Below are 12089 nucleotides of genomic sequence, written 5' to 3'. Positions count from 1 at the left end.
CCCTGCACCAGCGTGTGGCCACGAGTGCAGACAGCTGGCCGCTCAGCCGGGACGGGCCCACGGTGCTCGGAGAGAGCATGGCCGTCGCTGTTCGTACGTCTGTAGAAGTAAACTTAACGCACACACAGCTCCGCACTTCTGCGTAACTCGTCCCCCACTTCACTGCTCTAAAAGCAAGATGAAGCCCTAAGCCTGAGGTTGGGTTCGTGCTGTGGGGACACCCCACGCCTGTGTGGGCTGCGCAGGTGAGGCTTACGTGGAGATGCTGGCCCTTTGCGGATGTGCCCCGTCTCCACCTCCTCCGCCCCCTTCTAGGCGCCGTGTTCGTGGCTGCTTAAAGAACCCCTCCGGGCTTCCGAGTAGCTGGCGTCTCCGTGAGCTGCACCCGCGTGCTTAGGGAGGCGCAGGCGTCCCACACCTCAGGGCTCCGGGGGTCTCAGGAGCAGACGCAGGCCGGGCCTGGCTGGCCCAGGGGCCAGCGGCCGGGTGTGGCCCCGCGCAGACGAGTCCACGTTCCATTCTGTTGTCGTGACCCCAGCTCCACGTCACCTGCCCCTCGGCACGAAATGTTGGCCCCGACCCCGGTCGCTTCGTTTGTGTGCAGAGCTCCTGCACCCGGTCCCCACGTGAGGGGACTTGTAGTCCCAGCAGACCCATCCGGCCCTGCCACCGCCCACACCGCCCTCAGGCGGAGCTCGCTGGCCGGCCGGGAGTGTGGTGAGGCCTCAACTTCAGCCTGAGTCCAGACCCCGGTTTTAAAGACAAAATGTAACTGAAATGCCATTGAACGGACCAGCAGCTGAGTGTGTGTGTCTGCTGCCTGTGGGTCCGTGGAGGAGAGAAGCCCACCCTCCCTGCCGCCAGTGCGTGTCCAGGACGGCTGAAAGGGACAGAGAAGCTGTTTGAGAGCAGCGACGAGAAAGATCACTTATGAGCACACAGAGGGCGCCACGTGGCCGTGGACACAGGAACTAAACGTCCACATGTGGAGAACAGCTCGTCTCTCGTGGACGCAGCTGCTTGACCTGGGGCGGGGCCCCGGGACCACATGCATCAGGGGAAGCAGCTGCCCTCCTGGAAGAAAGGCTGTGAGACAGGTGGCTGGGGTCAGCGGAGCTGTCCAGCCTGCTTTGGGGGCAGCTCCTGCCCGCTGGGCCTGGGCGGGGGTGACGGGGAGGAGGCCCCAGCGCCGAGTCCACCAGGGAAGCCTCGTGGTGACTGGGCAAGTACAGAGAGATGCCTTCTGTAACGGAAACAAAGAGCCTCGTTACTTATTTAAGTGTAGATCTGGCTACTGGACGATCCCAACTGGACCGACCTGAGTCTTACTTCCTAAGGAGGCCCTCCCGGAGAGTGTGTTGCCGGAGAACCTGGCACGAGCGAAGGTCTTCGCGACACTAGGGGGCGTGGGCCCTCGGCTTGGCCACCCCACCTCCTGGTCCCCGGTCTGCGCGCCGGCCTCCCTCTTGCCCCCTTCCCGGGCCCGTGCTCCTGGCCGCTCCGCTCGTGCATGCGGCCCCTGCCGGCCCCCGAGCCCGCGAGTCTCTTTCCTCGTGTTCCTCTGAGCACAGACACAACGTGGTCACTTATGTCTCTGCACCCGGGGCACCTGGTGTGGGACGTGGGAGGAGACCCTGGACCCCACTCCTGCTCCCAAGGCCACTCTCTGCCTCATTCCCTCGCTTCTGCCCTCAACCCTCGTGCTTCTCTGCACCTGAGATGAGCCCCGTGCCCCGACCCCGCGTGCCGGGCCGGGCTCGCCTGTGCCTGCTGCCCGCGGGCCCCGTTTCCGTCTGCTCCTGGGGGACCCACAGCTTGTCCTGGGACCAGGCTCTTCACGAGGGAGCCCAGCGAGCATGGAGGGTGAGTGAGGGAGTGAGTGGGTGGATGAGTGAGTGGACGCCGCCCGCCACCACCAGACGCAGGACGGCTGCTGCCCAGTCTGAGCCTGGAAGGATGGGGTGGGCGGTGCCCGCCACTGGCCATCGTCCGAGAAGTGGGACCCAGGGCCTCCCATGGGCTCCGTGAGCCACACGCTCCCACCGTGCGTACGCCCACAGCACCTCTGTCAGGGTTGGGGGTGGCTGGGAGTCGCTGCCCCAGGGGGGACCAACCAGGGACGAGCCGGCGCCCCCAGCTGCCTCTTCGCCCTCCGAAGCGCCTGGCGCCGAGTCTGGCGGGGCTGCACCCCCACGGTGACCCCAGGCGCTCCAGGCTGCGGGTCCACGTGCACCGCGGCGACGGCTCGACCGCTCGGCGCCTCTGCAGACTCGGCGAACAGCAGGTGGGAGACACAGCAGGGCGGCCAGAGTTAGAGCCGCTGCTGGCGTCCACGGCGAGGGGGCAGCACGAGGGGGGCGCTGGGACGGAGCAGGGGTCGACGTTGCCAGGGAAACCGGGGAGGCCCAGCCGCCAACCCAGGGGTGGGGAGGCAGCACCGGGGGCAGCGGCCGGGGAGGCTGAGGAGTCACCACCTTCTTAGAACATTTCTCTTCACCCTAAAGAGACCCCGTGCCCGCCACGGGCCCCCAGTCTCCACCCCCGCCCCTGTGGCTGCACCGTCAGCCAGTCTGGCTCTGGCTCTGCCCACCCTGGACGTGTAACGGGAGCGTGACGGTCGTGCCCGGCATCGTTCTCACAGCAGAACGTTCTCGAGGCTCAGCTGTATTGCAGCACTTCATCCGTCTCAGGGCTGCGTTACACACCGTCACACGTGTGCACTGTGCTCGTCCACGTGCGTCAGCGGACAGGCACGTGGGCTGCTCTACAGCAGGGCGGCTGTGAGCGCTAGGAACCGGCGCTTCCACGTCTGCTCGGGCATCCGTTCCTCTTGGCTTTTACGTCCAGGAGTGGAACTGCTGGGTCTTCTGGCTTCACACACTTAGGAGCTGCAACGCTGTCCCCACGAGCAGTTTCTCTACGTTTGGGCAACACTTGTCAGTCTTCCTTTCTTTGGTCACGCCTACATCCTCGCAGGCGGGAAGGGCTGTCTCGCCGCGAGCCCGTGTCAGGACAGAGGGCCCCTGGTCACAGACTCTTTGCCGATTCCACCCTGATAGAAAGTACAGGTGGAGTCGTGTCAGCCAGCAGCAGGATCTCACTGCTGTGCTGCACACCCAGCCGGGGGGGGACGCAGGGCAGCTCCCCGTTGACAGCGGTTTGGTTTTTACTTCTTTCCGCCAATTCACGTGCTGACTCTTTCGCCATCTGAGTGTGCTTTGGCTGATAGACCTGAAATAAAGTCCTCCAAGAAGAGGGGGAGGGGGGCACCTCCAAACGTTTAATTTCTACGCTGAGCGAGTCACGGGAGACCCTTCAACATACTCAGGTTTTATACAATTTTATTCTTCTACTAACAAAATCATACGAAGGACCTAAAAAAGGAAAACGTGAAATCAACTTTAAAATGGCTGCAGTTACGGTTACACAGTTGACAGTGTGGAAAGGATGCCCCGTGTAGACGGACACAGCAGGAAGCAGGTGGAGGGCGCGGGCACCTCCGTTCCACGTGAGCCGGGGTCATGTGACTTAGGAGAGGGACTGGCGGGCCCCTCCCCAGATGCGCGAGGGGTCTGGAGGCCTAACTCGGCACTGACCCGAGACCCCCCCACTCCCCAGCCCAGCTGTGGCATTTGGCACACGCTGTGGCCGCCGGACGCTGCCCAGCCACCCCTCAGAAGCGTCTGGAAGCACATGCCTAGCCCCTGCCTGACCTGAAATCCATGCACCAGGCCGATTCCCTTGGGAGCCCACGGAAGCCAGAGAAGGCCAACGGCTGGTCTGTTTGGAGCCCCTTTCACAGAAGCTATATCCTCAGGGTCAACTTTTATCACTCAGACTCCCCCAGGTGTTTAAATAAATAAATAAGCCATGGGGAAGTGAGGCACAAATTACTGCGACAATATACAATGGACGTGATCACGTGTGTAAAGTGCAAACAGTCCAGGATCATTGGAAGGTATCGTGTCAGTGCCCCCGATGTCGCTGGGTCCACCTGTCAGTGCCCTCAGTGGGGCTGGGACCACCTGTCAGCGCCCTAAACACAGCTGGACCACCGTCGGTGCCGGTGGGAGGGGACACTCAGGCTCAGCTGACAGCCGGTTGCTGTAGCTGCTGACGTCACGGGCCCTCCCGCGGCTGCAGCCTCGTCCCCTTTCTCCAGCGTGAAGCGTGGAAGCTGAGATCACAGGGGCAGGCGCATGTCAGATGCGAAAGTGTGTGGCGCTCCCGGCCCCGAAGGCTCCCCCTTTGCCTGCAGGTTCCCGGAGCATAAACGCAGGCGGACACCCAGCTGGGAAGCTCTGGGGCCTGAGCCCGGGCCCCTGAGGAGCCTGCACCCAGCTGCCGACGCTCCACCTCAGTCTGTGCAGCTTCTCGCGGGTCGGGGGGATCTGAGTGAACGTAACTGCACGACAGCCCGAAGATCCAACCCAGGGAAATCGATTCTAGAATCCAAGGGGCTTCCCACCTCCTCTGTCTCCACGAGACGGCCAGCCACGTCCCAGGTCACGGCCAGCCTCGCCGGGGCGGGGGGAAGGGGGGCACGAGGGCTTCGCGCCTCCCCTCGGCCGCGAGGAAACCTCGAGTCACGTGCCGGCTCTTGGCCTGGACAGGAGAGCCCCCGGGGGCATCAGGTGCTGGTCTGCGAGCATCGCAGCGCCATCCGCACACCGCCGGGCACATCCCCGGTGCGGCCGAACGTTAAGAGTAGATGGTGACCACCTCCCGGCCGCTGCCCCTGACCAGGAGGACCCTGTTCAGCCCCTCAGTCAGGACCTCGAGGAACTCCATGTCTGGGGGCACCGAGTTAAGGACAAAGCCAACCCAACCAGGTGCGTGGCTGAAAGGGTGAACGGAGCACCTTCACCACCCAGGAGCCCACGGCCAGTTAGGCCTTGGCTGGAGAAAGAGACGAGGACGGGACAGGGAAGGCCGGGACCCAGGGCCTTCGGGGAGGAGACGGCCAGTGTGAGGGAACGAGGGGCACTGACCCTGCCAAGGAGGGGCCTGTCCACCCCCAAGACCCTGGATAGGCCGGGGAGTCCTGGTTACCACGAGGCACAGACCCGTGAAGCGTGTGGTCAGCCTGAGGCTCAGAACCCGGGACCAGGCTGCGTGCCTCCTCCCACCTCGTCCTGCCCCCGGGGGACCGGCCTGTGACCCCGAGGCCAGGATGACAGCCTCGCGCCCCGCGGCTGACCCACGAGGGCTCCACCCGCCAGGGGACTTCAGGGCACCTGGTGCCGGGAAGGGCTTGGGGGTGGAGCCACGGCTCTGCCACGTCCTGGAGACGGGCAGGGAGGGACCCGGCCGGGCGGGAGCTCAGAGCCCGGCGCCGACGAGGACCCAGAGCCGGAGCTGCAGCAGGAAGGATCGGGGTCGGTCATGCGGTGACTCCCCGCCGGGTCGGTCTCTGAGCCCACGTGCTCCTCACACACCACCCTGATCCAGGGGCCACTGTGATCCTCGTGGAGGCCCCGGAAGGCCCCCTCCTCAGTCACGTGGCCACACTGCCCCTCGGCCCCACTGCTCACGCCCGAGGCGATCAGGGGCGACTCCTGGGGCTCCCCCGCCCAGCTGCCCTGGGGCCCCAGCAGCTCAAACGTGGGACGGAGAAGCACACTCGCCCGCTGGCTCGCGGCCCCCTGCTGGCCACGAGGGGCCCAGGCAGCCGGCAGGAGCCGCCCGCTCGCAGCCTCTGCGTGCGCCTGCCCACAGCCCCGCGGGCGGCCCGGGGCAAAGCGGCTCTGGTCTGGGCCACCTGGGCTGGCCGCCCCGCCCGACGTCGAGGGCCCTGCGGCTCCTGACCCCTGGCCCGGGTGTCTCCGCTGAGCAGGAGAGGAGGGGGTGTTACCCTGCTGCGGCAGCGGTGCCCCGACGTGGGGACGGCGCCCGGGAAAGGATACAGTTCTCGTCCCCCTGCCGGTTTCTGGGGGGGCCCGGCATGTTCAGCAGGACCAGCTGGGCATCCTGGGACTTGTCAAGGACGACGCCGTTGAGCTTCACGGCCGTGTGCATCCTCCGCACGTTGGACTGGTCCCTGTGGGAGGAGGACGGTCACTCGGCACCTCCAGCCGCGGTCCTGGGTGCCGGGCTCAGGCCCCACCCTGCCCACTCCACTTCCGTCAGGAAGGCCGGGTGAAAACAGATCAGACCCGCCACCCGGAGCACCCCCGGCACGGCGATTGCATGCGGAGGCCAAGATGACAGCCGGGCACGTCAGCTTCTGCTCCCCGAGCACCGCCCCTTGGGCGGGAGCAGCCCCTTCGACGGCACAGCGTGCACCTCCTGGTCACGGAGTGTCTCCCGTTGAGACCCCTGCCCTGCAGCTGAGCCTGCCCTAAACGCTGCCCCTCGCTGCTTCCGACGCAGAGGGTGAGCGAGGAAGGGCCCAGCCCTCCACCCGCTCTGGAGGCCCCAGGTCGTGGAACAGAGCCAGAGGTGCTGGCTGAGCGTGTCCGCCATGAGGCCCAGCCCCGGCTCCGTCCACCCGGCCGACAGCTGAAAGACGAGAGCCCCCGCCCTTGGAGACCCGGACCCTGTGCCCGTTGCTCCCTGCCTGCCCGGTGCCCACACTCCTCAAGGCGGGCGGGGCATCCACTGCGCACTGGTGGTTCTCGAAGCGTCCCGGGCAACCAGGTCTGGCAGCGGCCCCCAAAGCAGGATCCCCAGGGAAGCAAGACTGGGGACACCAGGTGCGCAGGCACCTGCGTGCTTGTCCTCCCCCCTCCCCAGGTCCCTCCCCAGTGAGCTGGGTTCCGAGAAGCAGGGGGCAGACACCCCGGCTGGGAAGACCCGCCTCACCGCACCAGCACCCCGCCTGCGCTGGGCGCTCCAGCACCACCGCCAACCCTGGGGCCGCACACAGGATTCGTAGCTCAAAGGCCACCGTGCCTCAGACATAAGAGGGACGGGCGGATGGGCAGACATACAGACAGAGGCCGCCACACAAGGGGAAAGGCCCCCAGGATGCATTCCAGGCCACACCCTTTGCTCAACGCAAGCCTTAAGCTAAATAAACCCAATTACAGCCTCCAATCACCAGGAGGGAAACAGGGAGACGGAGCTCTGCTTTCCTCTCTCCAATTTTATCTGGTAAAATTACAGGTTGGGTCTCTGTCCACAGCAGTCAGGAGTCTTTCGTTACAAGAACCGTGAATCAGGTGCCAGGACGGACCACAATTACCAGTGCGTTTGGGGACAAGGCGATCCCAGGAATGCGTGTGTGACACTGAAGGGCCTCTCAGGGTTCACAGTCTGAAAACACTTATAATCTTAAAATCAGGAGTTTGGGTCTGGACAGACCCGCAGCTCCAAGATGACAGGCCCTGTGGAGGCGAGAGGGGCGCGGACGTGGGGCGGGGCAGCCCGTGTGTCCAGGAAGTTAACGGAAACCTGCACTGCCTCCACAACCGGCCACGAGGCCACCAAATGGAAGCACGTGGCCATGTGCTGAGCCTGGAGAGGGGCTTCCCACATGGGGTCCTCTGAGGCTGGGAACTGCGGCTGCGGCGGGGGCCGCCCGGGGCAGAAGAAGGCTCCGTGGGGGCAAAGGTGGAAATCCAGACCCTTGGCTCCAGACGGAGACACGGAGGAGGCTGGCGAAACAGAGATGCCCACACGACCGGGGGCCAGCGAACCTGCCGCAGGGCACCCACCGTGGGGAGCTTTAGTTGGGCACGTGCCACTTGTGGGCCGACCTCCAACCTTCCGGGAGCCCCTCCAGCCCACCCCGAGGAGAAGCCAGACGGGAGTGGGGTTCCGTCCGCCGCTCGCACCCTGCGGACCCCCAGCAGGCGCACGCGGGGCACGGGCCCACGGCTCACCGCGCCTTCTTGGGGGGGACACGCACTCCTGTGTCCACGGGTTTGTTTTTGTCTTTTTAATTAGGAGGCTTTACTCGTAGGACACTTCAAGGTCGTGAAAACACGGCAGGAAGTGCAGGACTCGGCCCAGCGTTCCCCGACTCATCTGCACGTTTTGCTCCCTCAGGGTGTGATGCACTCGGGTTTCGGGGCTGGAACAGGAAGTGCACCCCAAGTCCCGAGGCTCCACGGAGCACGCTGGCCGGGCTCCCACGGGAGGGACAGCAGTCAGAAAATCATGGGGGAACAAGGGGTGGACAGATGCACAGACAGACAGCAACCCCAGGCGGGCCCTGCAGGCCTGGCCCTAAGCCTTCAGGGGCCGGCCACGCAGAGGTTCATCCACATCCCTTCCCACGAGACTAAAGGTGGCAGCTTCCTATGGGGCAAAAAGGCACCCGGTGCTGGGCAGACAGGAGGAAACGCCGTCCTGGACGAGCTGAGATGAGGTCCGAACCCCCAGCCCCAAGGGATGTGGGTGAACGATTGCTACCAGCCTCAGGCACAGCACACGCTCTGCTCCGCTGCAGAGCCGCTCAGGACCAACCTCCCTCCAACCTCAGTCCTCACGTGCTGCCCAGAGAAGGGGTTTGGGGTGCGCCCTGAGCCGCTCCAGACAGAGTGAGCAAACTAAACAGGCGAGCGCCACCTGCACGCAGACATGCGCACGTGGCCCAGGCACATATACACGGACACGCACACACGGGCCAGACGCATATACGAGGACGTGCACACACACCCGGACACATACACGTGGCCCAGGCACATACACGTGAACACGCACACACAGACATGCGCACACGGCCGAGGCACACACACACGGACACGCGTACACACCTGCTGAGCACACATACTGGGACGTGCGTGCACACACAGAACTTGGCACACACGTGTACACGGGCACACCCACACACGGGGCCCTGCACACACACAGGGCTGTGCACACACTCGGACATGCACACTCGGTTCACGGGGGCTGTGCGTGCAGCGCATGCCAAGGCAACCACGGCTACGAGGTCCCGCGTAAAGGGAGTGACTTACAGGCTTCCCCATTCTCTACATGGAAGAAAAAACAGAGAGCACGTTACTTTAAGCGGAAACACGACACACGCTTTGAACCGCTACTCGGCTCATCCCCGCTGCCCCTCTCATCTGACTGTGGCCCTCCTCAAGCACACTGACCCCTCGGGCCCCCTCGGGCCCCCCAGGCCCTGCCGATGACTCAGGGCTCCAGGGCTCTGCTCCGCCACCGAAGACCCGGGAGATACTGTCCTAGTCTCCCACTCGGGACCCCTCCCCAGGTCCAGCCACGCCACCGACGGGCACCTGTGCCAGCCCTGGGGGCCCTCAGCTCAACAGCACAGCCAAGAGCCGAGGAGGGGGACGGGCCCCGGCCCGACGGGGAGCCTGGACGTCACCGCGGGGGTTCAGGCCTGACCCCTAGGTGCTGGGACACCCACCAGGAACACTGACGGTGGCACCGCCGCCAACCCGCCACCCGCGTCCCCGCTGACTGGCGCTGGAAGGAGGCTGCGGCCCGGGGCCGGCTCTGGCCTCTCCGAGGCTGGATGTGCCCGCCGCTCCTCGCGGAGGCAAAGGGGCCCCTCGTGGCTGCGGGCTGCTGCAGGTGGACACTCACGGCTTCAGGCTGAAGAGGTCCTTGAACCCGGACACGCCGGTGTCCTTGTTGCGGTACTTCTCGGCGACCAGCTTCTCCTTCGTCCAGGTCATCTGCACCTTGTCCAGCGTGCACGGGGCCTGGGTCCTGGCGGCCACGGCAGAGTGGGAGGTGGTGTTCCTGTCGTGGATTAGCTGAGCCTGGAGGGAGAGCAGGACAGCGACCAGCCTTGCCGCGACGGCAGGAGCCCAGCCCGGGGGAGGGCGCGTGCGCGGGGCGAGGAGCCGGCCAGCCCCGGGCCCCACACAGAGCACAGCCGACGGGGCCTGGGGACATCTGGACCGGCCCTCCCAGGCCCCTCCTCCTGGGCTTCCAGACCAAACCCATCGTTACATTTCTGTCTCCTCCTGTCCCAGCTCTGAAAGCCCCTGAGAAAGGACCTCTTCAGACGTGCTGACAGGAGATGTTGACATGCACGTCTCCACACTGCACATAACCCCGCCCCCCGCACACACAGGCTCTGCTCGACCTGCTCATCCTTCCATCGATCCATCTGTCCATTCATCCGTCTGTCCAACCATCCTTCCCCTCACCCACCCACCCACCCATCCATCCATCCTTCCACCCATCCACCCACCCATCCATCCTTCCATCTATCCACCCATCCACCCACCCACCCACCCATCCATCCTTCCATCCATCCATCTGTCCATTCATCCGTCTGTCCAACCATCCTTCCCCTCACCCACCCACCCACCCATCCATCCATCCTTCCACCCATCCACCCACCCATCCATCCTTCCATCTATCCGCCTATCCACCCACCCACCCACCCATCCATCCTTCCATCCATCCATCTGTCCATTCATCCGTCTGTCCAACCATCCTTCCCCTCACCCACCCACCCATCCATCCATCCATCCTTCCACCCATCCACCCACCCATCCATCCATCCATCCACCCACCCACCCACCCATCCATCCATCCTTCCCCTCACCCGTTCACCCCCCCTCACTCGTCAACAGCAAAGGGGCTGTCAGGGAGCCCACATCCTTGGGGTGGGGCTGTGAGCGCCATGGAGTCTGGGGAAGGGGAGGTGCAGGGGGAAGGAGCTCCCATGTCACACGAGGTGCCCGGGAGCTGTATGCAAAGATGGCACTGACGACAACTAGGAGCCGGAGGCCTGTGGGGGTGAGGGGTCAGCGCCCCCAGGAAACCGCAGCGGCCTGTGTGGCGAGGGCGAAGGTCACTCAGGCAGGGACAGGGTCGGGCCGTGCAAGGCCGCAGGGACACGTGAGCCGGGGCAAGGCTGGGAGGGGTGTAACGAGTTGGTGGCTGCTGGTTTGAGAATGGAGGGACAGGAGAAGGTGGCCAGTCGGGATATGATGTAAGAGAGACGGGGCCGTGCACGAGCAGGACGGCCGGGCAGACACGGGCCCTGACCCCAGAGGCCTGTGAGGGCGTGACCTCGAGCCACGTGGCGAGGGGAGGTGGGGGCAGAAGTCGCGCCACCAGCTGTTCACAAAACCAGGTGTGGGGACAAAAGCTCGAGGAGGCCTCAGGGACGCTGTCCTGACAGTCACACGGGGTCCGGGAAAGGACAGGCCAGTGTGGCACCGGGGGACACAGCCCACGCTGTCCAGGGGCCCGGCAGCACCCCCGTGTGGCCCCACGCACCTCCCGCTCCTGTTCCGTCTTGGACAGCTGCATCTGCTTCAGCATCTGCGACCTCTGCTCCATCACCAGCGTCCGCTCGTAGGTGAAGGCCGAGATGTCGTTCTCAACCTACAGGTTCCGAGGCACGGAAGCAGACACGAGCACAGAATGATCACCACTCACCCCCCGTCCCCCAGCGAGCGTGCTGCGGGCCCGGGGGCCCCCGGGCCGCCCTCTGTGGCTCACAGCCCCGGCCCCGGCGTCCCCACCCCTACGTGTGAGCGTGCAGGTCACGACTGAACGCCCTCCACCTACCCCGGGACCCACGTTCACTGACACACGAGACACCCCCGAGAAGGCACCACAACCGTGGGCTCCGGGCACAGGCCGGCCCACACGCGCCCCACAGGATCGACCGTAACCCTCCCGCCGGCCCCGGAGCTCAGATTCCTCAGGAGGCGGCCAGCCCCGTGGTCAAGCCCGGTCCAGCCGGGTCCTCCTCCCGTGAACCCACGACCCGGTCCAGCCACGAGAAAAGCATCAGGCGAACCTAAACTGAGGGACTCACTACACATCGCCTGACCCTCCTTGAAGCTGTCGAGGTCACGGAAAAGGAAGGAAGGAACCCGAGCCGCCGTCACAGCCAGAGGACAGAGAAGATGCCGCGACGGCCCAGCAGACCGGCCCTGGGCTGTAAGGGCCGTGGGGACCCTGCAGGTGAGAGTTGCGTCCGCCCGGTGCCCGGCTCCCTCACCATCTCCACCACCTCCACCTCGGCGCTGATGCGCAGGTGGTACAGGAACGTCTGCAAGTCCTTCTTCATCTGAATGCTGTTGTCGTGCACCTGGGCCACCGTGAAGATGCGCATCTGGCACCTCCTCCACACCTGGGGGGCGGGGGGCGGTCACTCCTGCCCGCTGTCCACTCCCTTCCCCAGTGGGGCCCCTCCC

General features: G+C 65.1%; 1 protein-coding gene across 3 annotated transcripts in view; it reads right to left on the bottom strand.

Moving 5' to 3' along the window:
* Nucleotides 1–3305: 3305 nt before the first annotated feature.
* Nucleotides 3306–12089, bottom strand: part of SLC12A7 (solute carrier family 12 member 7) — a 42340-nt gene continuing 33556 nt past the window's right edge. For 2 of the 3 annotated variants that reach the window (XM_060009703.1, XM_060009705.1), the window contains exons 20-24: nucleotides 11894–12025; nucleotides 11161–11268; nucleotides 9505–9683; nucleotides 5907–6040; nucleotides 3306–4793 (exon numbers count right to left, since the gene is read on the bottom strand). In XM_060009703.1, coding sequence (XP_059865686.1) covers nucleotides 4702–4793; nucleotides 5907–6040; nucleotides 9505–9683; nucleotides 11161–11268; nucleotides 11894–12025 — 645 coding nt within the window. In that variant the 3' untranslated portion in view covers nucleotides 3306–4701. Of the gene's footprint in view, nucleotides 4794–5906; nucleotides 8018–8906; nucleotides 8922–9504; nucleotides 9684–11160; nucleotides 11269–11893; nucleotides 12026–12089 lie in introns of those variants that run through there. The other variant, XM_060009704.1, reaches the window with a different exon arrangement.

The sequence above is a fragment of the Delphinus delphis genome, chromosome 3 (genome assembly GCF_949987515.2).
Source record: "Delphinus delphis chromosome 3, mDelDel1.2, whole genome shotgun sequence".
NCBI lineage: Eukaryota > Metazoa > Chordata > Mammalia > Artiodactyla > Delphinidae > Delphinus > Delphinus delphis.
The sequence above is the reverse complement of the archived record's forward strand: the minus strand, read 5'-3'. Positions and strand labels throughout refer to the sequence as shown.